At 43.0% G+C, this 25009-nt stretch overlaps 1 protein-coding gene across 1 annotated transcript; it reads right to left on the bottom strand.

Moving 5' to 3' along the window:
- Positions 1-883: 883 nt before the first annotated feature.
- On the bottom strand, positions 884-20052 carry LOC124014907 (carbonic anhydrase 4-like). Its single transcript, XM_046329873.1, has 8 exons — positions 19894-20052; positions 10305-10349; positions 9503-9667; positions 8607-8752; positions 6107-6199; positions 4228-4294; positions 3119-3282; positions 884-2926 (listed from the first exon to the last, which is right to left on the bottom strand). Exons 1-8 carry the CDS (start codon positions 19955-19957, stop codon positions 2747-2749), a joined length of 924 nt encoding a protein of 307 aa, XP_046185829.1. The 5' UTR covers positions 19958-20052; the 3' UTR covers positions 884-2746.
- Between the last annotated feature and the right edge of the window lie 4957 nt (positions 20053-25009).

Below are 25009 nucleotides of genomic sequence, written 5' to 3'. Positions count from 1 at the left end.
ATAAATACATTTCACTGATTGATAGAATGGCAAAGATGAGAGGAAAGAGGAGGATCATGGGATAGAAGTTTAATAGATGCTTTTAATAGCCCTATCCGACATTCAGCATCCCTCCACCTCCCAATCCCTCATCTACCTCTTTAAGTGAAGAGAAAGTAGTGAGGACTAACAAGAAACAAAAGTACTGTCCGTGTCTATGGGGATCAAAACAAGATGTCTGTCATTAGAACATTAGAGCATGTGTATTCTGTATGGTCACTCTGGAAGGAGCTTTCTGTCACGGTGAGGCTTTCATTTCCTAAATGACGAGAAAGGGGGGGGGGGGGTATGTGAATGAGTTTACCGGACACCTGCCCATCTGTCTTTCGGGGAACCCCCCCCCACCCCCACAGACTGAGAATTAATGTTTTTGAATCTACAGTACAGGAGGCTGTTCCAAGCCTTGTAGATTAGGGTGTCTACTGTCTAGGGTGCCGTAAGATTGCCCTGTCTCCGAGCGTGGTATGCGCGTGCATTTTGTGTGTGTGTGTGTGATTACTCAGGCCAAGGATACCCCCCCCCAAAAAAAAATCCAGAACAAGTCAATTAGAAAAGGATTAGAGATCCATCAGACCGACCAACTAGACCAGGAGGCTAACAGGAAACTGAGAAGTCTATCCAATCCACAGAGGTTTGAGCCTCAAGATAAAGAGAGCCAGAACACTTGATCTTAGATTAGCACCTTCAGGGTACAGGGGGGGGGCAGCAGTACAGTAAGTCAGAAGCAGAGACAATAACCTGTGTTTGTAATTGAATTCAAAGAGCACACAAACTTATTGCTCATGCCAAATCTGACATACCCGTAGAAGCATTGATTGCCCAATGAACCAGATAGACCAACTCATTAACAAAAAGGCATGTCAGTAGTTTATTCAATCGGAACTCATTCTCCATATCACGTATAACATTTTCAAACATTACAACCAAACAAACTCAAACGTTTAATACTTCTGAACATATCTCATTTCAAGAGTTAACATATTTTGAATTGGTCAGAAACAACTTGCTAATATAATCCATTTCCCCTTTTGGGGAGGGGGATTGGTTTTCTTTCTGAAATATATATCTATATCTATATATCTATAGTTGTTTATTTATTGAACTTTTATTTAACCAGGAAAAGCCCATTGAGATCCAGAGTTTTTTTTTTCAAGGGAGACTTGGCCAAGGCAGAAACAATCATTATATTTAAACTTTTAAACACCAAGCTGTATATAAATAACATCAACAGTATGTCCTTATATATATATATATATCAATACACATACAGTACACAAAATACGTGTACACATTACACAGTATATAAATGTAATATAACATTGGTGTACTATGAAACAAACGGAACATGTATATAATTAATATTCCTAGTTCATTCTGTACATCAGTCTTGTCTTGATCATATTGGAGTAAATAATTCACAGTAGGTAACATTCAGTGCATTCAAGACCCCCGTAATATAAGCTGTGAACACAAGGTCACATGTTCTCAAAAGGGACAGTTTAATTGGCCGAGCTGGTGGTATACAGTTTCTGAAGTGGCTTAGGTATAAAGTGTGTACAGTCTCTATGGTTCTCTTGAGAGAGAGAGAGAGAAAGAGAGAGACAACATGCAGATCCATGCTAAACATTTGGATATGGATAATTGGCCATAAAACTATAACGACATTGGTCAAATAAGTATCAATCAATCTGTCAATCAATTAATCTATATATTTATCAATCAATTAGGGGGGGTTAATCAATAAATAAGTATCAATCAATCTGTCAATCAACCTCATGACCTAGGATCAGAGCCGGAAAGCTCATCACTCCAGCTCCGCATCTTCCTCCACCTCCTCTTCCTCCACCAAGAGGTGGAGCTCATGTGTGACTAGGGGGGGCTGGGGGGGGGGGGGGGGGGGGACAGGGACAGTCCAGCCTCTAAACACTTTAACACTCACTATGGTGTGTTGTGTTCCTCATGGGTCGGCCTGTGTCTTTTAGTTACCCCTGGGCCCCTGGGTGAGTGATTCGTGTGTTGCTATGGGGACCTCCGTCCTCCTTGCCCCTTAGATAATGTTGCCCCGGGGCCCGTGGTGGGTGGCAATAGCATGCTCACCTAACCGGTGACGGTGGTTGTGATAACGGGAGTTCATGGACTTGGCAATGCAGAGGGAAAGATCAGGCCATGGCATTTCTCTCCTCTCCTCGGTTTTAATCTGGAGACTGGAAAGTATTTATGACTGCTGGCTATTAATAGCGACTAGCCACCATCCACACGTTCCATTCAAGAACATGATCACTTGCCAGTCCAGTGCCAATCAGGTCATGGATGTATAGGCCTCTATGTTTAGCCTATAGCAGCAGCCTGACCGACCACCTGAACACAGAGCAGAGGGTCCTCACATTTTGTATTGTAACTTTAGACTGGGGACTCTAAATTGACCCGACATTGAACAGGGAGGGATGTTGAACTTATGAACTGTAGAACTCGAGAGCTCTAATACTAAAGTTTGAGAAGGAATTAATCCCTATAGGTCATTGTAAAGGGGTCTGGGGCATGTTGGTTTTCAGGCTGAGAGTTTTCAAAGGTTAGGGCATGGATGTTGGTTGATTGATGCTGTAGTTTAGTTTAGTTTGTTTATTTGGCGGTTGGTTCTGAGAACTCATGGTGTTCATGCTGGTGGTGGTGGTGGTGGTGGTGGTGGTGCGGCTCGCTCGGCCTTCCTCTAGTTGGGCTGTGACAGTCCCATCGCCATGGCGACGGAAGCCACGAGGAGCGCGGCGCTAGCCAGCGCCACTGCGCCTCCAGACCGGTACACAACGCGGCGGTTCAGGGGCTGCACCGGCCGGAAGGTGTCCACCATGTCCTTGCCGTCCTTAAACTGGAGTTCTGTAAACTTACGCAGCTGGAAGACAGAACACAAAGGTCACGGAGGTCACGGAGGTCACGGAGCTGATACTAACAATGAGTAGCATCATATCAAACGAACGGTGTATCTACTGGTAGGGTTTGTTCAACTACTCAAAATAACTACTGTTCTGCTTTCAGAGTGTTTCCTAATGTACCAACAAAACGTTGGGTTAAACGGCTGCTCTACCTGGTTTTTGCTGAGAGGAATGGGCTTCTCAAACACGGTCCAGACCACGGACTCAGTGCAGTTGGGGGTGGTGAGGGAGCCTTTGTAACGGTAGTAGTTGGTCAGGTTCTGCTGGGGAGGAATCAGCTGCTCCAGAGACACAGCACTCAGAGTGGCTTGAGCATCTGCAACAGCACAGCATTACAATCAGAAACATTGAGCCCTGAAACAAATGGAGACAAATTGTATCTGCTACACAGAACTTATATTAATCTTAGCACAACATTGTTGTTGGTACATGCCAACAGGACAAGACATGGGATGAATATAGAGTATTGAAACAAATTGTATCTGCGATGTACAAGTTACATACAAAAGGGAACATTAATCTTGGCATGAACTCATGAAAATATTTGGCACCTGGAGGCAGATAGGACAAGACACAGAGGAAAGCATTGAAGACATTAGTGAAGACATCAAATCTCCTCAGTCTCTCTCGTTGCATGTCAATGAAATGAAACTGTAAGGATGAACAGTATCTGCTATACAGGAGCAGAGCAGAACAGAACGTATCGTGTACATTATTAAATGTACAAAGATGTGAGATTGTTTTCAGCTTCGTAAATCTAATTTATGATACATGCCATATCTTTAGCAAGATGGATCTGAATAACCCATACATCAGTTATAAAATATACTCACCAGGTGTCCTGATGCTCTGGAGAGATCTAACATCAGTTATAAAATATACTCACCAGGTGTCCTGATGCTCTGGAGAGATCTAACATCAGTTATAAAATATACTCACCAGGTGTCCTGATGCTCTGGAGAGATCTAACATCAGTTATAAAATATACTCACCAGGTGTCCTGATGCTCTGGAGAGATCTAACATCAGTTATAAAATATACTCACCAGGTGTCCTGATGCTCTGGAGAGATCTAACATTAGGCTATAAAATATACTCACCAGTCGTCCTGATGCTCTGGAGAGATCTAACATTAGGCTATAAAATATACTCACCAGTCGTCCTGATGCTCGGGAGAGATCTAACATTAGGCTATAAAATATACTCACCAGTCGTCTTGATGCTCTGGAGAGATCTAACATTAGGCTATAAAATATACTCACGAGTCGTCTTGATGCTCTGGAGAGCTTTTACAATGGGGTCATATTTTCGGTTTTCACTGAGAGATTCCTGACAAATGGTAGAAAAATAAGAATCGTGACTCGAGCCTTCAGAGAGTATTCACACCCCTTGACCTTACCCACACTTTGCTGTGTTACAGCCTGTATGAAAAAAACAGATTTACATTTAGATGTTGTGTCACTGGCCTATGCATAATACCCCATAATGTCAAAGTGGAATTCAGTTTTTCGATTTAATTTAATTAATAATACTTTTTTTTTTCAACAACAAGCTGAAATGTCTTGAGTCGATAAGTGTTCAACCCCTTTGTTATAACAAGCCTAAATAAGTTCAGGAGTAAACATTTGCTTAAAATTTCACATGATAAGTTGCATGGACTCACTCTGTCTGCAATAATAGTGTTTAACATTATTTTTTTAAGGACTACCTCATCTCTGTACCCAACACATACAATTATCTGTAAGGTCCCTCAGTCGAGCAGTGCATTTCAAACACAGATTCAACCACAAAGACCAGAGAGGTTTCCAATGTCTCGCAAAGAAGGGCACCAATTGGTAAATGGGTAAAAAAGCAGACATTGAATATCCCTTTGAGCCTGGTGAAGCTATTAATTACATTTAGGATGGTGTATCAATACACCCAGTAACGAGAAGATAAAGGTGTCCTTCCTAACTTCCTTCCTAACTCAGTTGCCAGAGAGGAAGGAAACCGCTCCGGGATTTCACCATGAGGCCAATGGTGACTTTAGAATAGTTACAGAGTGATAGGAGAAAACTGAGGATGGATGAACAACATTGTAGTTAGTATTGAGAAGTAACCTAATTAACAGAGTGAAAATAGGGAAGCCTGTACAGAATACAAATACTCCGAAACATGCATCCTGTTTGGAACAAGGCACTAAAGTAAAACTGTAAAAAATGTGCCAAAGCAATTCACTTTTTGTCCTGAAGACAAAGTGTTATGTTTGGGGCAAATCCAATAAAACACATTACGGAGTACCATTCTCCATAGTTCAAGTATAGTGGAGGCTGCATCATGTTATGGGTATGCTTGTAATCGTTAAGGGCGGGGGAGTTTTGCAGGATAAAAAATATATGGAATAAAGTTAAGCACAGGCAAAACCCTATCCAAAAAACCCATGGCAAGACCTGAAAATGCTTGTCTAGCAATGATCAACAACCAAATTGACAGAGCTTGAAGAATTTAGAAAAGAATAATGAGCAAATGTTGCTCAATCCAGGTGTGGACAAGCTCTTAGATATTTACCCAGAATGACTCAATTGCTGCTAAAGGTGCTTCTACAAAGTATTGACTCAGGGGTGTAAATATTTATGTAAGTTAGATATTTATGTATTTAATTTACAATACATTTGCTAACTTTTCTAAAAAATATGATTTCACTTTGTCATTATGGGGTATTGTGTGTAGATGGGTGAGAAAAACAGCAACAATGTAATCCATTTTGAATTCAGGCTGTAGCACAACAAAATGTGGAATACGCCAAGGGGTGTAAATACTTTCTGAATGCACTGTGTATCTATCTATCTATCTATCTATCTATCTATCTATCTATCTATCTATCTATCTATCTATCTATCTATCTATCTATCTATCTATCTATCTATCTATCTATCTATCTATCTATCTATCTATCTATCTATCTATCTATATACAGTATTTTTATACACACATAAATAAACGCCAATATATAAACACACAGTATATCACATACAAGACAAAATTGCACGGTGCTATGATGTCATTTAATTGAGAAGTGTTGCCACGGATACGTGCATTCAGAAGTCAAAGTCTGACCGGCTACGGCAGAGACCATTCAAACATATTGAAATGTTAACGAACCTCGTAGAAAAATCCCAGGACTGCAACTCCGGATGGATCTTTCAAGGCATCTCCCAAGTTTGAGTGCTGCTGTTTCATGTGAACAATATGCAGCTGTAGAAAAGTAAATAGAAAGTCCGTATCATCACTATCAGACTTCGTAGCATTTAAAAATATATATATATATATATATATATATATATATATATATATATATATATATATATATATATATATATAAAACTTTCCTCTGAACTCTGTTTTAAATTGGACTGTGATCCTCTGTTATGGATGTGACAAAATATATATAAAAAGTGCGTTTTGTGTGTGTCAAAATTAAAATGTATTGGTCACACACACACACACACACACACACACACACACACACACACACACACACACACACACACACACACACACACACACACACACACACACACACACACACACACACACACACACACACACACACACACACACACACACACACACACACACACACACACACACACACGGTTAGCAGTTATTATTGATAGTGATGCGAAATGCTTGTGCTTTCGACAGTGCAGTAATATCTAACAAGTGATCTAACAATTCCACTACAACGACCCAATACACACAAATCTAAGTAAAGGAATGGAATAAGAATATATACACATAAATATATGGATGAGCGATGGCCGTGCGGCACAGGCAAGATGCAGTAGATGGTATAAAACACAGTATATTGCATCTTGCCTATGCCGCTCAGTGTGTGCGTGTGTGTGTTTGTGTGCGTGTCAGACAGTAGCTGTCCTACGTAACATTTTTTTATTTCACCTTTATTTAACCAGGTAGGCAAGTTGAGAACAAGTTCTCATTTACAATTGCGACCTGGCCAAGATAAAGCAAAGCAATTCGACACATACAACGACACAGAGTTACACATGGAGTAAAACAAGCATACAGTCAATAATACAGTGTAAACAAGTCTATATACAATGTGAGCAAATGAGGTGAGAAGGGAGGTAAAGGCAAAAAGGCCATGGTGGCAAAGTAAATACAATATAGCAAGTAAAACACTGGAATGGTAGTTTTGCAATGGAAGAATGTGCAAAGTAGAAATACAAATAATGGGGTGCAAAGGAGCAAAATAAATAAATAAATTAAATACAGTTGGGAAAGAGGTAGTTGTTTGGGCTAAATTATAGGTGGGCTATGTACAGGTGCAGTAATCTGTAAGATGCTCTGACAGTTGGTGCTTAAAGCTAGTGAGGGAGATAAGTGTTTCCAGTTTCAGAGATTTTTGTAGTTCGTTCCAGTCATTGGCAGCAGAGAACTGGAAGGAGAGGCGGCCAAAGAAAGAATTGGTTTTGGGGGTGACTAGAGATATACCTGCTGGAGCGTGTGCTACAGGTGGGAGATGCTATGGTGACCAGCGAGCTGAGATAAGGGGGGACTTTACCTAGCAGGGTCTTGTAGATGACATGGAGCCAGTGGGTTTGGCGACAAGTATGAAGCGAGGGCCAGCCAACGAGAGCGTACAGGTCGCAATGGTGGGTAGTATATGGGGCTTTGGTGACAAAACGGATTGCACTGTGATAGACTGCATCCAATTTGTTGAGTAGGGTATTGGAGGCTATTTTGTAAATGACATCGCCAAAGTCGAGGATTGGTAGGATGGTCAGTTTTACAAGGGTATGTTTGGCAGCATGAGTGAAGGATGCTTTGTTGCGAAATAGGAAGCCAATTCTAGATTTAACTTTGGATTGGAGATGTTTGATATGGGTCTGGAAGGAGAGTTTACAGTCTAACCAGACACCTAAGTATTTGTAGTTGTCCACGTATTCTAAGTCAGAGCCGTCCAGAGTAGTGATGTTGGACAGGCGGGTAGGTGCAGGTAGCGATCGGTTGAAGAGCATGCATTTAGTTTTACTTGTATTTAAGAGCAATTGGAGGCCACGGAAGGAGAGTTGTATGGCATTGAAGCTTGCCTGGAGGGTTGTTAACATAGTGTCCAAAGAAGGGCTGGAAGTATACAGAATGGTGTCGTCTGCGTAGAGGTGGATCAGGGACTCACCAGCAGCAAGAGCGACCTCATTGATGTATACAGAGAAGAGAGTCAGTCCAAGAATTGAACCCTGTGGCACCCCCATAGAGACTGCCAGAGGTCCGGACAGCAGACCTTCCGATTTGACACACTGAACTCTATCAGAGAAGTAGTTGGTGAACCAGGCGAGGCAATCATTTGAGAAACCATGGCTATCGAGTCTGCCGATGAGGATGTGGTGATTGACAGAGTCGAAAGCCTTGGCCAGATCAATGAATACGGCTGCACAGTAATGTTTCTTATCGATGGCGGTTAAGATATCGTTTAGGACCTTGAGCGTGGCTGAGGTGCACCCATGACCAGCTCTGAAACCAGATTGCATAGCAGAGAAGGTATGGTGAGATTCGAAATGGTCGGTAATCTGTTTGTTGACTTGGCTTTCGAAGACCTTAGAAAGGCATGGTAGGATAGATTATAACATAATAACATTACCTCCATGGGGTACTGCTCTCCGTCGATGGTGTGTTCTGACCCTGGTCCTCCGTTCTTGCCCCAGTGCAGGTGGAACTGCACTGCCTTATAGGGCATCTCCAGGTCTCCACCAATCACATAGGCATCGTGAGGCACGTTCACCTGCACTGGAGGGGATAACACAGTGGAAATTACATTCATTAAAAAATATAGACGTTATATAGATCTTTCTAGATGTTTGTTGCTAGGAAACGACATGCTTCTGGAGGGGAGTGGTGGATTATTGGGATCAACAACAACATGTTTTGTCTTTGAATGTAAACAATTTCAATAAATAAAAGCATCGTTACATCATTTAGATCAAGTTCAGGTAGGCATGAGGAAAGACTGTTCAAGGGGCCTTAATGAAACATACCAGAGTGTCCATTGTTTTTGATCGGGCCTTAATGAAACATACCAGAGTGTCCATTGTTTTTGATCGGGCCTTAATGAAACATACCAGAGTGTCCATTGTTTTTGATCGGGCCTTAATGAAACATACCAGAGTGTCCATTGTTTTTGATCGGGCCTTAATGAAACATACCAGAGTGTCCATTGTTTTTGATCGGGCCTTAATGAAACATACCAGAGTGTCCATTGTTTTTGATCGGGCCTTAATGAAACATACCAGAGTGTCCATTGTTTTTGATCGGGCCTTAATGAAACATACCAGAGTGTCCATTGTTTTTAATCGGGCCTTAATGAAACATACCAGAGTGTCCATTGTTTTTGATCGGGCCTTAATGAAACATATCAGAGTGTCCATTGTTTTTAATCGGGCCTTAATGAAACATACCAGAGTGTCCATTGTTTTTGATCGGGCCTTAATGAAACATACCAGTGTCCATTGTTTTTGATCGGGCCTTAATGAAACATACCAGAGTGTCCATTGTTTTTAATCGCGCCTTGGAAGGAATCCTGGTACTGTTTAAACTGGAAGGGTGTGAGGCGATTGTCTGGTACGGTCTTCCTGTGGACGATGTTGATGGGGGATTGGTTATCGCCTGCACAGACTCTGTTAACATGATCCCACTTCTCAGGTCCTGTAGAACAGTGAGGATAAAAAGACAGCAAGATACACACCAGGAATGTTCTAGTGTATTACATCTGTCTGAATACAACTGTTTTGAGGAGTGGGTAAGTGTTTCATTAGGAGGGAGAGGAGAGGAGGGAGGGAAGAGAGAGAGAGAGAGAGAGAGAGAGAGAGAGAGAGAGAGAGAGAGGAGAGGAGGAGAGAGAGAGAGAGAGAGAGAGAGAGAGAGAGAGAGAGAGGGAGGGAGGGAGGGAGGGAGGGAGGGAGGGAGGGAGGGAGGGAGGGAGGGAGGGAGGGAGGGAGGGAGGGAGGGAGGGGGAGGGAGGGAGGGAGGGAGGGGAGAGGAGAGAGGGAGGGAGGGAGGGAGGGAGGGAGAGGAGGGGAGGGAGGGAGGGAGGGAGGGAGGGAGGGAGAGGAGAGAGGGAGGGAGGGAGGGAGGGAGGGAGGGAGGGAGGGAGGGAGGGAGGGAGGGAGGAGGGAGAGGAGAGGAGGGAGGGAGGGAGGGAGGGAGGGAGGGAGGGAGGGAGGGAGGGAGGGAGGGAGGGAGGGAGGGAGGGAGGGAGGGAGGGAGGGAGGGAGGGAGGGAGGGAGGGGTATGGACAGATTTAACATGACATTTCTTGTTCATCACTGTGTTTCAAACTCACCATTACAAGGGGTGTCACAGGTATGTTGGGACTGGTAGCACCAATCTGAAACATGACAAATATCAGTAAACCATACATGATCAGAATATTTAGCGCATAACAAACAGCATCTACATCACACAATCTGTTGTTGTTTCCCTGTAATATAATGTTACAGTCAGAATCAAACATCAATCACTTCAAAGCAAATATCCTTCTGTGAAAACAGTGGTGAGGATTGACCTTGATATTAATAAATGTTCCTGAAATAAACTATGTGAGTTGTTGCCACAGATTGAAACTGTGAAGATCTGAAACCAATGGAGAGTATTTCAGGGAGGAGAGTAGAAGGGGAGGGGCTAGGGTCTGGTGTCATCATCGGCCCCATACATTCTAATCCTACGGCTGCCCCATTCATTATAATCCTACGGCCCCATACATTCTAATCCTACGGCCCCATACATTCTAATGCTACGGCCTCATACATTCTAAACCTACGGCCCCATACATTCTAATCCTACGGCCCCATACATTCTAATGCTACGGCCCCATACATTGTAAACCTACGGCCCCATACATTCTAATCCTACGGCCCCATAAATTCTAAACCTACGGCCCCATACATTCTAATCCTACGGCCCCATACATTCTAATCCTACGGCCCCATACATTCTAATCCTACGGCCCCATACATTCTAAACCTACGGCCCCATACATTCTAATCCTACGGCCCCATACACTCTAATGCTACGGCCCCATACACTCTAATGCTACGGCCCCATACACTCTAATGCTACGGCCCCATACACTCTAATCCTACGGCCCCATACACTCTAATCCTACGGCCCCATACACTCTAATCCTACGGCCCCATACACTCTAATCCTACGGCCCCATACATTCTAATCCTACGGCCCCATACACTCTAATCCTACGGCCTCATACATTCTAATGCTACGGCCCCATACACTCTAATCCTACGGCCCCATACACTCTAATGCTACGGCCCCATACATTCTAATGCTACGGCCCCATACACTCTAATCCTACGGCCCCATACACTCTAATGCTACGGCCCCATACACTCTAATCCTACGGCCCCATACATTCTAATGCTACGGCCCCATACATTCTAATGCTACGGCCCCATACATTCTAATGCTACGGCCCCATACATTCTAATGCTACGGCCCCATACATTCTAATGCTACGGCCCCATACATTCTAATGCTAAGGCCCCATACATTCTAATCCTACGGCCCCATACATTCTAATGCTACGGCCCCATACATTCTAATACTACGGCCCCATACATTCTAATGCTACGGCCCCATACATTCTAATGCTACGGCCCCATACATTCTAATGCTACGGCCCCATACATTCTAATGCTACGGCCCCATACATTCTAATCCTACGGCCCCATACATTCTAATGCTACGGCCCCATACATTCTAATGCTACGGTCCCATACATTCTAATGCTACGGCCCCATACATTCTAATGCTACGGCCCCTTACATTCTAATGCTACGGCCCCATACATTCTAATGCTACGGCCCCATACATTCTAATGCTACGGCCCCATACATTCTAATGCTACGGCCCCATACATTCTAATGCTACGGCCCCATACATTCTAATGCTACGGCCCCATACATTCTAATCCTACGGCCCCATACATTCTAATGCTACGGCCCCATACATTCTAATGCTACGGCCCCATACATTCTAATGCTACGGCCCCATACACTCTAATGCTACGGCCCCATACATTCTAATCGCTACGGCCCCATACATTCTAATCGTACGGCCCCATACATTCTAATGCTACTGCCCCATACATTCTAATCGTACGGCCCCATACATTCTAATGCTACGGCCCCATACATTGTAATGCTACGGCCCCATACATTCTAATGCTACGGCCCCATACATTCTAATGCTACGGCCCCATACATTCTAATCGTACGGCCCCATACATTCTAATGCTACGGCCCCATACATTCTAATGCTACGGCCCCATACATTCTAATCCTACGGCCCCATACATTCTAATGCTACGGCCCCATACATTCTAATGCTACGGCCCCATACATTCTAATGCTACGGCCCCATACATTCTAATGCTACGGCCCCATACATTCTAATGCTACGGCCCCATACATTCTAATCCTACGGCCCCATACATTCTAATGCTACGGCCCCATACATTCTAATGCTACGGCCCCATACATTCTAATGCTACGGCCCCATACATTCTAATCCTACGGCCCCATACATTCTAATGCTACGGCCCCATACATTCTAATGCTACGACCCCATACATTCTAATGCTACGGCCCCATACATTCTAATGCTACGGCCCCATACATTCTAATCCTACGGCCCCATACATTCTAATTATACATGTCTTTCTGGACGGAAGCAGTTATCACCTGAGTAAAGAATGTTTATACCCTCATCCTATTGTTAACCCTCACAGCAGTTAACAACATTCTGTACTGCAGTCTATTTGGAGAACTAAGGGGAGGGAGGAGGATGGATGTTACAAACAGCAGTGATTCTGGAGAATGACCAGAAAACCGCATCCGCAAGATTTCAAAGATATTTATCAAATCTGCCCATTATCAATAGTTTGTTTATTTCCGCTTTTCCGCAAACAATGAATTGTTCAAGTTTTGCTTAAAGTCAACTGTTATTACCGGTTATACAAATGCCCCTAATACACAGGAATTGTGTTTTCTATTGTTCAAGTACACAAAGGCACACTAACAAGTTTACGCGCTATCAGAATATATACAAAATTGGAAGAAAAAAAAATAACATCAAAGGACAACTTCTCACGCATGTTTTGAAAGTTTATTAATATTTCACAATGGGACTGGCTCTTGCTCTGAGACAAATATCTACTGCTGTCTCGCAGATGGAATATTTATGGGAAATACAAAAATGGAATATACAGTGTTATTAGTACTGGAGTGGAAGAGTTTCTCCTCCTGAAGCTGTTCTGCCTTATTATTATACGACCATGCTGGTCATTTATGAACATTTGAACATCTTTGGCCATGTTCTGTTATAATCTCCACCCGGCACAGCCAGAAGAGGACTGGCCACCCCACATAGCCTGGTTCCTCTCTAGGTTTCTTCCTAGGTTTTGGCCTTTCTAGGGAGTTTTTTCCTAGCCACTGTGCTTCTACACCTGCATTGCTTGCTGTTTGGGGGTTTTTAGGCTGGGTTTCTGTACAGCACTTTGAGATATCAGCTGATGTACCAAGGGCTATATAAATAAATGTGATTTGATTTGATTTGAAGGAAGTGCTGGTTCCTGGTTTCTTTCTTTGCCACCATTGGTTGGTTCCTTCTGTACTGGTCATGGCTATCAGGTTTTTTTTTAAAGCCCAAATAAACTCTGCAGGGGGTCTAGACTTGGAAGGTCACAGAGTGTGCCCATATGGTGCCATTATTATTATATTGTTTTCAATAAATAAATAACCTTCAAGCTGATCAAAGAAAAGAGCCAGCACCATACAGGGAGGAAGAAATAAGTAGCAGGAGCACTTTGGGAACTCCAAAATAACCACATATGCTCTGGTATGAGAATAGTACGAAAAAATGAACAATTATAACCACAAATAGGTGCTAAGTGGCATAAAAATGGTTGGTTTGCAAAATGCAAAAATTGCAAAATGTCTACAATTGCAGAAAACTTGCTTTAAATTTGCGTGACATTTTTTTTACACACCATGGCAAAATGTGTAGAATTGAAAATCAACTTTGCATTTTAAGACTATTTTCCTGCAATTCTACACATTTTACAATTGCGTGCAAACAAGATTCTGTAATTTTAGAACACATTTCAGACAATTCTACTCATTTTGCCATGAGGCAGAGAAATATTTATTTTCTTCAGTTTTACAGCTAATTTCCTGCAATTCTATCCATTTTGCCATGGGGTGGAGATATATTTTTGCCGTTTTAAAGCTAATTTGTTGCAATTCTACACGTTTTGCCATGACTTATGCCATGTTAATATGATGTCTGAGTGAGAATGACTAACACAATCAATAGAGGCCCCATGGAGGTCAGGGCCCTGGGCACTTACCCTGTGAGCCCGGGCAGTATTTGACCATGATTACTACAAGTCCAGATAGCTAGCTAGACTAACTAGGCTAACTATCAATCTAAACATTGTTAACTGACTAGGCTAAATACAGATCTAAACATTGTTAGCCGACTAGGCTAACTACCAATCTAAATATTGTTAGCTGACTAGGCTAACTACCAATCTAAACATTGTTAGCTGACTAGGCTAACTATCAATCTAAACATTGTTAGCTGACTAGGCTAAATACAGATCTAAACATTGTTAGCCGACTAGGCTAACTATCAATCTAAACATTGTTAGCTGACTAGGCTAAATACAGATCTAAACATTGTTAGCCGACTAGGCTAACTACCAATCTAAACATTGTTAGCTGACTAGGCTAAATACAGATCTAAACATTGTTAGCCGACTAGGCTAACTATCAATCTAAACATTGTTAGCTGACTAGGCTAAATACAGATCTAAACATTGTTAGCCGACTAGGCTAACTATCAATCTAAACATTGTTAGCCGACTAGGCTAACTACCAATCTAAACATTGTTAGCTGACTAGGGTAACTACCAATCTAAACATTGTTAGCTGACTAGGCTAACTACCAATCTAAACATTGTTAGCTGACTAGGCTAAATATCGATCTAAACATTGTTAGCTGACTAGGGTAACTACCGATCTAAACATTGTTAGCCGACTAGGCTAACTACCAATCTAAACATTGTTAGCCGACTAGGCTAAATACCAATATAAACATTGTTAGCTGACTAGGCTAACTACCAATCTAAACATTGTTAGCTGACTAGGCTACCTACCGATCTAAACATTGTTAGCCGACTAGGCTAAATACCGATCTAAACATTGTTAGCCGACTAGGCTAACTACCGATCTAAACATTGTTAGCCGACTAGGCTAACTACCAATCTAAACATTGTTAGCCGACTAGGCTAAATACCAATATAAACATTGTTAGCTGACTAGGCTAACTACCAATCTAAACATTGCTAGCTGACTAGGCTACCTACCGATCTAAACATTGTTAGCCGACTAGGCTAAATACCGATCTAAACATTGTTAGCCGACTAGGCTAACTACCGATCTAAACATTGCTAGCCGACTAGGCTAACTACCAATCTAAACATTGTTAGCTGACATGGCTAATTGATTGACTGTTAGTGACTGACGTAACAATAGATAAACTTCTAAATTGCACCTGGTGTATTGTATTACTCTTACTCTCAATAGTAAGTTCAAACCCCGACTGAGTTCCTAAGATAGTTGTCAGGGGCCCTAAGCGACCACTTATGTCACGTATGCCTGGAGTCGGACCAGGGTTTGCAAGTTGAAAAGCCTTTCAATGTGTGGGCTACGTCATAATTAAAATACACTAAAGCCTATCGGCTAATGCCTTCATTGGCCAAGTAGCCTCCCTTCTACCCTGGCCTACATAATCCCTACCCCAACTTTCACCTGTAGAATTAGTTCTAGGAGTTAAACTTCCTTGTTGACTTCATGTCCGTTACCAAGTGCACTAGCAGCACCATCAGAACCGTTATCTTATCCTTCTGTAGCTCAGTTGGTAGAGCATGGCGCTTGTAACGCCAGGGTAGTGGGTTCGATCCCCGGGACCACCCATACGTAGAATGTATGCACACATGACTGTAAGTCGCTTTGGATAAAAGCGTCTGCTAAATGGCATATATTATTATTATATTATTATTATTACTGTCGAACAAAAAAATAAAAATATGCTGTAAACCATGCAAGAGTGGAATAGTGCATTTTTAAAAGGCATTTGTTAAACCATGCAAGAGTGGAATAGTGCGTTTTAAAAGGCATTTGTTAAACCATGCAAGAGTGGAATAGTGTGTTTTAAAAGGCATTTGTTAAACCATGCAAGAGTGGAATAGTGCATTTTAAAAGGCATTTGTTAAACCATGCAAGAGTGGAATAGTGCGTTTTAAAAGGCATTTGTTAAACCATGCAAGAGTGGAATAGTGTGTTTTAAAAGGCATTTGTTAAACCATGCAAGAGTGGAATAGTGTGTTTTAAAAGGCATTTGTTAAACCATGCAAGAGTGGAATAGTGCATTTTAAATGGCATTTGAATACTGATTATCTCAGAGGAATAGGTATGGTGTGTATTAAGTTTTTTAATAAACGCATTTTAAAAACTTACACAGTCCTTAATGTCAATCAATTATCCTACAAACAAAGCCTGCTTCTGTTAAATTGGCATCTAAATCAGATTTCCTTGTTCACAATTCCTGTGTGACCAATAGCTGATCTGCTGATAGGCAGCCCTCGACTGTGCTTTGATCTTTATACCAATGCAGGGCAAAGTAACATTGAACAATGGGTTCTTAAATGGCTTTGAGCTGAGTGCACACTCCCAGGGGAGCGAGGTTTTTGAGCAGCCGAGAAATAGGAAACTGTCAAAGAGAAACAAAAGGCAACGAAAGAAAAATAAATAAGTCTGTCTGCACATTTGCAAACATCATTAGGATATTAGGACGTGTTAAACAAAGACAGCGAGAGAGAGAGAGAGAGAGAGATCTGAGATGTGTCTTGGTGTTCTCTATGCCGTACACAACCCCTCTCCACACATATCACGGTCTGTAGGCCTATAGGTTGTATAGGGAACTTACTCTAGACTAGATATAGACTTAATTACACAACCTGGTCTCAGAGCATTTCGTATTATTCTGTACGTAAATCTGCCACACTCCATTTTTTTATGATATTTTATGTATGGTGTGTATCACCCATTTCATACGGTATGTTACAAATTTACAAAACGTATGATATGTTATGAAATCTAGCTAGGTGGGGTAGGTTAGCTAACATTATCTAACAGGCTAATATTAGCTGGGCTAGGGCTTGGGGTTAAGGTTAGAATTAAGTTTACAGTATGTGTTAGGTCAAAGGGTTAGGGTAAGGCTAAGAGGGTTAACCTCTTAGCTAACCCTTCCCCTAGAGGGTTAAGGCTAGGGCAAGGGTTAGCTAAGAGGGTTAAGGCTAGGGGAAGTGTTAACTAAGAGGGTTAAGGCTAGGGGAAGGGTTAGCTAAGAGGGTTAAGGCTAGGGGAAGGGTTAGCTAAGAGGGTTAAGGCTAGGGCAAGGATTAGCTAAGAGGGTTAAGGCTAGGGGAAGGGTTAGCTAACATTCTAAGTAGTGGCAAAGTAGCTAAAAGGTAGTTGAAAAGTTGACAACTATCTAAACTGATAACGTTGTTTGTGATGAGATTCAAACTCGCAACCTTTGGGTTACTAGGTGTTTGCGTTATACACCCACCCACCCACCCACCCACCCGACCGACCAACCACCCTACATATCATACTAATTTCAACATCTCGGTTTTACATGTACTGTTACGTTTGTCTCTGAGACCAGGCTGAATTACAAGGGGATATGAAAGAACCCCTATAATAAAATAGTTACAGATGATATATGGGAAATGGGGCTACGGTGATATCCAAGTGGTTGGCATGAGGTCAGGGTGTCTTTTGGGATGCAAAGAGAACAACTCCCCTATTATTGATTTTTTATTGAACCTTTATTTAACTAGGCAAGTCAGTTAAGAACTAATTCTTATTTACAATGACGGCCTACAGCGGCCAAACCCTGACGACGCTGGGCCAATTGTGCGCCGCCCTATGGGACTCACGGTTGGTTGTGATACAGCCTGGATTCGAACCAGGGTGTCTGTAATGACGTCTCAAGCTCTGAGATGCAGCTGCGCCACTCTTGATCCCCAAAGAGCAGGGGTGACATCAGACCAGTGCACAAGTGTGTTTAAACCGACCAGTTCAACCATCTGCATTTTGCCCACTTGAGAAAATATGTTTTATACAATGTGATGCAGCTAGGAATTGGTCAATTGGCATATGGTGATTGTTTTTGTGTGGATTCAAATAGGGAAGCTCAAGGTCAAAGGCATCTTCTTATCAGATACAAAAGCAACGTAGCATGATGTTATCATTTACTTGTGTGGCTGATTTCTTCATCCAAATAGTATGAAATCAAATTTCGTTCTCAGTGGGGACAGCACGATGTTCTCCACATCCGCAGAGCAGCCAGTCTAATGCAGCCTATAGCTCGTGAGCGCGTTACCCATTTCAGGACTGGGGAAAGCCAACAGATAATGTCTTTTTGTTAACTAAAACCGTTAGATCTACCTGTATGAGACCTGAGTTCTCGTGTGTTTTTCCCCGAAAACGTTTGTAGAGATTGACCGTTTATCCGCAGTTTGTTTGTTGGAGCTCGTGCTGCTTCTCGTTGCGACAGGCACGCAAGTCTCTCTCATTGGCTCGTGCTGAACTCCGTATTGGGTGCAGGTGCACGTGGATGAATGAATGGGGATTGCTTGATATAACAGAGCTGTTTTCTTAATCCGATTCTGAAAACGATATGATGGGCTTCTCTGTTCGTTTTCTTTTAATAGTTGACCAGCATAATCTACCGGTCATCATGTTAACACCTAAAAGCAGACACCTTTGGCACATTGATTTGTTGACAGACAGAGACACTTGAGTTTCACTGTATGTCTTTGAACTTACTGTGCCACAGTGCTTTCATGGTAAGGGGTTGGAGATCTGTGGATCTGCCTGCCAGCATTGCGTGGGAAATCTCTATGATGCACATGTCAGGTGTTGAATAGCATTTACGCGCGCGTTTGGGGTGATGATATGCGGTGCGGGACGGAAGCAGCTCGTTCATGTTTGAGACTAGTTGCGATCATAAGGTAGTAAGTACCCTAATACGTTTTTAAACATTTATATCAAGTTATCCTGAGAAGTGTTTTCAATTTCATAGATGCTCAAATATAACATTGGATGATATCTGAGAGGCGGCTTGCTGACACGGGATTTTTAAAAGTCAAACTGGACCTTTTCTAATGAAAGGTAAATTCAACTTCAAAGAATTTACACCAAAAATATAACGGCTAAAAACTGACTTCAACCAGTTGTTTTGAATGTGTTATTGGTCTACTTGTAATATTTTAATGAACCTATGCTTGAAAGCTAATCAAATACGATATAAATATATTTGTTACAGTTTAATAAAATAATAAAAAAAAAAAATGTAAACCCTCAATTACAACATCAACAATGTAAATGGAAAACAATGATCAGGTGTATCACGAATAAATAGGCTACTCATAGGATGACCAGAGGATGTAATTTGATCTCACTAAGCTGATGTAATCTTTGACATGCAGCCAGGACAATATTAATTTACCTCAAAGCTTTGAATGGTAGGACATTAGTACGTTGTCGCCTGTTTACTTACATTGGATACGTTTGGCTACAATTATTTTTTTTACATATATATTTATAGACCTAGTATATATATTTTTTTACTGTACAATAAGTAAATTCCTACTTATCAATATATTTTTTCGTTTCCCCTAATTTATGAAAAATAGATTCACAAATATGATTTATTGAACGAATGTATAGTTTATACTTTCATTCCAAGTTCAGAATACAATTAATTAAAAATCGACTCACCTGCACCGGTGCAGATTTTGAAAAAGAATGCCAGAAAAATAGATAGGATGAGATGTTGCTGCATTTTGGAGAGCGTCTCTGTCAGGTTCGAGCGGCGCAGGGCAACACAATGAGTTATTTATTTTTCAATGTGATCGCATTCTTCATCCAAGAGGGTCTTATACTTATCTATCATCCTACTCAACAGGAAAGAAACAGCCCACCCTTGGCCCCTCCCCTTTCGGATATTACTTCTATTGAACCATCCCCAACCGATAACATCTGTTCTAATCAAACAATTGTATGCGAGAGGGCGTTTTAAAAGACTGCCACTAAACGAACACCATGCAGGTAGAGATATCTGAAAATATAAAGTGACAACTGACCACCTCTGATTTACTTAAAGCAGCATATCAAACCATACAACTTTATTGTCCATATGTTTTACAGCGAACAACAGAAATGATCAACCCCCCCAAAGCACACATAACAGTTGAGTCAAGCACAGGTTCTAGCTGCTCTACAGCTCCCCTGAATGGAGAGCATGTTGTAGGGTCAAGGGCCTTGCTCAAGGACCAAAGGTAGGGGGATGTCTTGAGGATGGGAACCCAGCAGCTCTCCGATTATCAGCCCCTTTTCCAGCGCCCGGCCCCAGGAATCGAACCAGGCACCTTTCAGCTACAGAGCCAACTCTATAACCGCTGGGCTACCTACCACCCCAAATATATATATACAGTGGGGCAAAACAGTATTTAGTCAGCCACCAATTGTGCAAGTTCTCCCACTTAAAAAGATGAGAGAGGCCTGTAATTTTCATCATAGGTACACTTAAACTATGACAGACAAAATGAGAAAAAATATCCAGAAAATCACATTGTAGGATTTGCAAATTATGGTGGAAAATAAGTATTTGGTCACCTACAAACAAGCAAGATTTCTGGCTCTCACCGACCTGCAACTTCTTCTTTAAGAGGCTCCTCTGTCCTCCACTCGTTACCTGTATTAATGGCACCTGTTTGAACTTGTTATCATCATAAAGGACACCTGTCCACAACCTCAAACAGTCACACTCCAAACTCCACTATGGCCAAGACCAAAGAGCTGTCAAAGGACACCAGAAACAAAATTGTAGACCTACACAAGGCTAGGAGGACTGAATCTGCAATAGGTAAGCAGCTTGGTTTGAAGAAATCAACTGTGGGAGCAATTGTGGGAGCAACTGTGGGAGCAAAAGGCAGAACAGTTGAAACTGGAGCAGCAGCACAGTCAGGTGGACCGGGGACAGCAAGGAGTCATCATGTCAGGTAGTCCTGGGGCACGGTCCTAGGGCTCAGGTCCTCTGAGAGAGAGAAAGAAAGAGAGAATTAGAGAGAGCATATGTGGGGTGGCCAGTCCTCTTCTGGCTGTGCCGGGTGGAGATTATAACAGAACATGGCCAAGATGTTCAAATGTTCATAAATGACCAGCATGGTCGAATAATAGTTAGGCAGAACAGTTGAAACTGGAGCAGCAGCATGGCCTGGTGGACTGGGGACAGCAAGGAGTCATCATGTCAGGTAGTCCTGGGGCATGGTCCTAGGGCAAAGGAAAGAATGAATGGGGCCATTTATCGTGAGATTTTGAGTGAAAACCTCCTTCCATCAGCAAGGGCATTGAAGATGAAACGTGGCTGGGTCTTTCAGCATGACAATGATCCCAAACACACCGCCCAGGCAACGAAGGAGTGGCTTCGTAAGAAGCATTTCAAGGTCCTGGAGTGTCCCTAGCCAGTCTCCAGATCTCAACCCCATAGAAAATCTTTGGAGGGAGTTGAAAGTCTGTGTTGCCCAGCAATAGCCCCAAAACATCACTGCTCTAGAGGAGATCTGCATGGAGGAATGTGCCAAAATACCAGCAACAGTGTGAAAACCTTGTGAAGACTTACAGAAAACATTTGACCACTTTCATTGCCAACAAAGGGTATATAACAAAGTATTGAGATAAACTTTTGTTATTGACCAAATACTTATTTTCCACCATCATTTGCAAATAAATTCATAAAAAAATCCTACAATGTGATTTTCTGGATTTTTTTCTCTCTAATTTTGTCTGTCATAGTTGAAGTGTACCTATGATGAAAATTACAGGCCTCTCTCATCTTTTTAAGTGGGAGAACTTGCACAATTGGTGGCTGACTAAATACTTTTTTGCCCCACTGTATATACTGTATATTTGTCCGACCCCCACTGCAGTTAGCCTGGTCGTGACCCTGACTTTAAATACTATTGTCCTAGTGGATACCTCAGAAAGATGACAGAAAATTGATAAACATCCAGCAGGCCAGTGTCTCTGTGTGTTGAGAGGTATTCCCCCTCTGAAATGAGCATGGTACTGAGTTACAGGTTGCTATTCTATAACCTGCCTGAACCCCAGTAACATGCTCTTTCCAAAGGTGGAATACCTCTCAACCGTGGACACACGTAAGCACAATATGCCTGACCCAAGCTGTGCTGCTCCGATAGTTGCTACTGTGCTGAAAATGACCTATGGAGGACTGGTAAGCAGGTCAAGCCCAGTAAATCTTGGCCAGGTTGGGGTCGGCTAGGTTGGGCTCAGTACTGTGACATTAGTGTAATATTTGAAGCACTTAATAGACAGGTTTCATTATGTTTATCGTTTTCATATTCAATCCTTCTTCAAATATGCTGAATAGTACTTGGAAAGGTTTTTACATCACCATCACAACAGTTATTATTATTTTATATCAATAATCTTAAAATAACAAAATTGATTCAAAGGAATAATATTATTGATCTGCACAAACAATCATTCATTCGCATGACTTTGCATTTTATAAGAGTCTAGGCGTTACAACCCTGAACATGAATCTGTTTCCAGTCTACTGTCCCCCCCCGAACCACTAGGGTTTCCATGGTACTGTACCACCAGGGTTTCCATGGTACTGTACCACTAGGGTTTCCATGGTACTGTACCACCAGGGTTTCCATGGTACTGTACCACTAGGGTTTCCATGGTACTGTACCACTAGGGTTTCCATGGTACTGTACCACCAGGGTTTCCATGGTACTGTACCACTAGGGTTTCCATGGTACTGTACCACTAGGGTTTCCATGGTACTGTACCACTAGGGTTTCCATGGTACTGTACCACTAGGGTTTCCATTCTACTGTACCACTAGGGTTTCCATGGTACTGTACCACTAGGGTTTCCATTCTACTGTACCACCAGGGTTTCCATGGTACTGTACCACCAGGGTTTCCATGGTACTGTACCACTAGGGTTTCCATGGTACTGTACCACTAGGGTTTCCATTCTACTGTACCACCAGGGTTTCCATGGTACTGTACCACTAGGGTTTCCATGGTACTGTACCACTAGGGTTTCCATTCTACTGTACCACTAGGGTTTCCATGGTACTGTACCACTAGGGTTTCCATGGTACTGTACCACCAGGGTTTCCATGGTACTGTACCACTAGGGTTTCCATGGTACTGTACCACTAGGGTTTCCATGGTACTGTACCACTAGGGTTTCCATGGTACTGTACCACTAGGGTTTCCATTCTACTGTACCACTAGGGTTTCCATGGTACTGTACCACTAGGGTTTCCATGGTACTGTACCACCAGGGTTTCCATGGTACTGTACCACTAGGGTTTCCATGGTACTGTACCACTAGGGTTTCCATGGTACTGTACCACCAGGGTTTCCATGGTACTGTACCACTAGGGTTTCCATGGTACTGTACCACTAGGGTTTCCATGGTACTGTACCACTAGGGTTTCCATTCTACTGTACCACTAGGGTTTCCATGGTACTGTACCACTAGGGTTTCCATTCTACTGTACCACCAGGGTTTCCATGGTACTGTACCACCAGGGTTTCCATGGTACTGTACCACTAGGGTTTCCATGGTACTGTACCACTAGGGTTTCCATTCTACTGTACCACCAGGGTTTCCATGGTACTGTACCACTAGGGTTTCCATGGTACTGTACCACTAGGGTTTCCATGGTACTGTACCACTAGGGTTTCCATGGTACTGTACCACCAGGGTTTCCATGGTACTGTACCACTAGGGTCTCCCACAGCAACAACATGGATCAGAACATTACAAAATGATTACACTTTCTCCTGTTCTCCCCATCTCTGTCGTATGTTGCCCATCCTGACCTGTTTGTCCACCTTGGCCTCTCACCTCCTCCTGGTCATAGAGGAGAAGCCTCTCACCTCCTCCTGGTCATAGAGGGGAAGCCTCTCACCTCCTCCTGGTCATAGAGGGGAAGCCTCTCACCTCCTCCTGGTCATAGAGGGGAAGCCTCTCACCTCCTCCTGGTCATAGAGGGGAAGCCTCTCACCTCCTCCTGGTCATATTGGGGAAGCCTCTCACCTCCTCCTGGTCATATTGGGGAAGCCTCTCACCTCCCCCTGGTCATATTGGGGAAGCCTCTCACCTCCTCCTGGTCATAGAGGGGAAGTCTCTCACCTGGTCATAGAGGGGAAGTCTCTCACCTCCTCCTGGTCATAGAGGGGAAGTCTCTCACCTCCTCCTGGTCATATTGGGGAAGCCTCTCACCTCCTCCTTGTCATAGAGGGGAAGTCTCTCACCTGGTCATAGAGGGGAAGTCTCTCACCTCCTCCTGGTCATAGAGGGGAAGCCTCTCACATCCTCCTGGTCATAGAGGGGAAGCCTCTCACCTCCTCCTGGTCATAGAGGGAAGCCTCTCACCTGGTCATAGAGGGAAGTCTCTCACCTGGTCATAGAGGGGAAGTCTCTCACCTGGTCATAGAAGGAAGCCTCTCACCTCCTCCTGGTCATAGAGGGGAAGCCTCTCACCTCCTCCTGGTCATAGAGGGGAAGCCTTTCACCTCCTCCTGGTCATAGAGGGGAAGTCTCTCACCTGGTCATAGAGGGGAAGCCTCTCACCTCCTCCTGGTCATAGAGGGGAAGCCTCTCACCTGGTCATAGAGGGGAAGTCTCTCACCTGGTCATAGAGGGGAAGTCTCTCACCTGGTCATAGAAGGGAAGCCTCTCACCTCCTCCTGGTCATAGAGGGGAAGCCTCTCACCTCCTCCTGGTCATAGAGGGGAAGCCTTTCACCTCCTCCTGGTCATAGAGGGGAAGTCTCTCACCTGGT

This window comes from Oncorhynchus gorbuscha, linkage group LG02 (genome assembly GCF_021184085.1).
Source record: "Oncorhynchus gorbuscha isolate QuinsamMale2020 ecotype Even-year linkage group LG02, OgorEven_v1.0, whole genome shotgun sequence".
Taxonomy (NCBI): Eukaryota; Metazoa; Chordata; class Actinopteri; order Salmoniformes; family Salmonidae; genus Oncorhynchus; species Oncorhynchus gorbuscha.
This window is presented reverse-complemented; position numbering and strand designations above follow the sequence as displayed.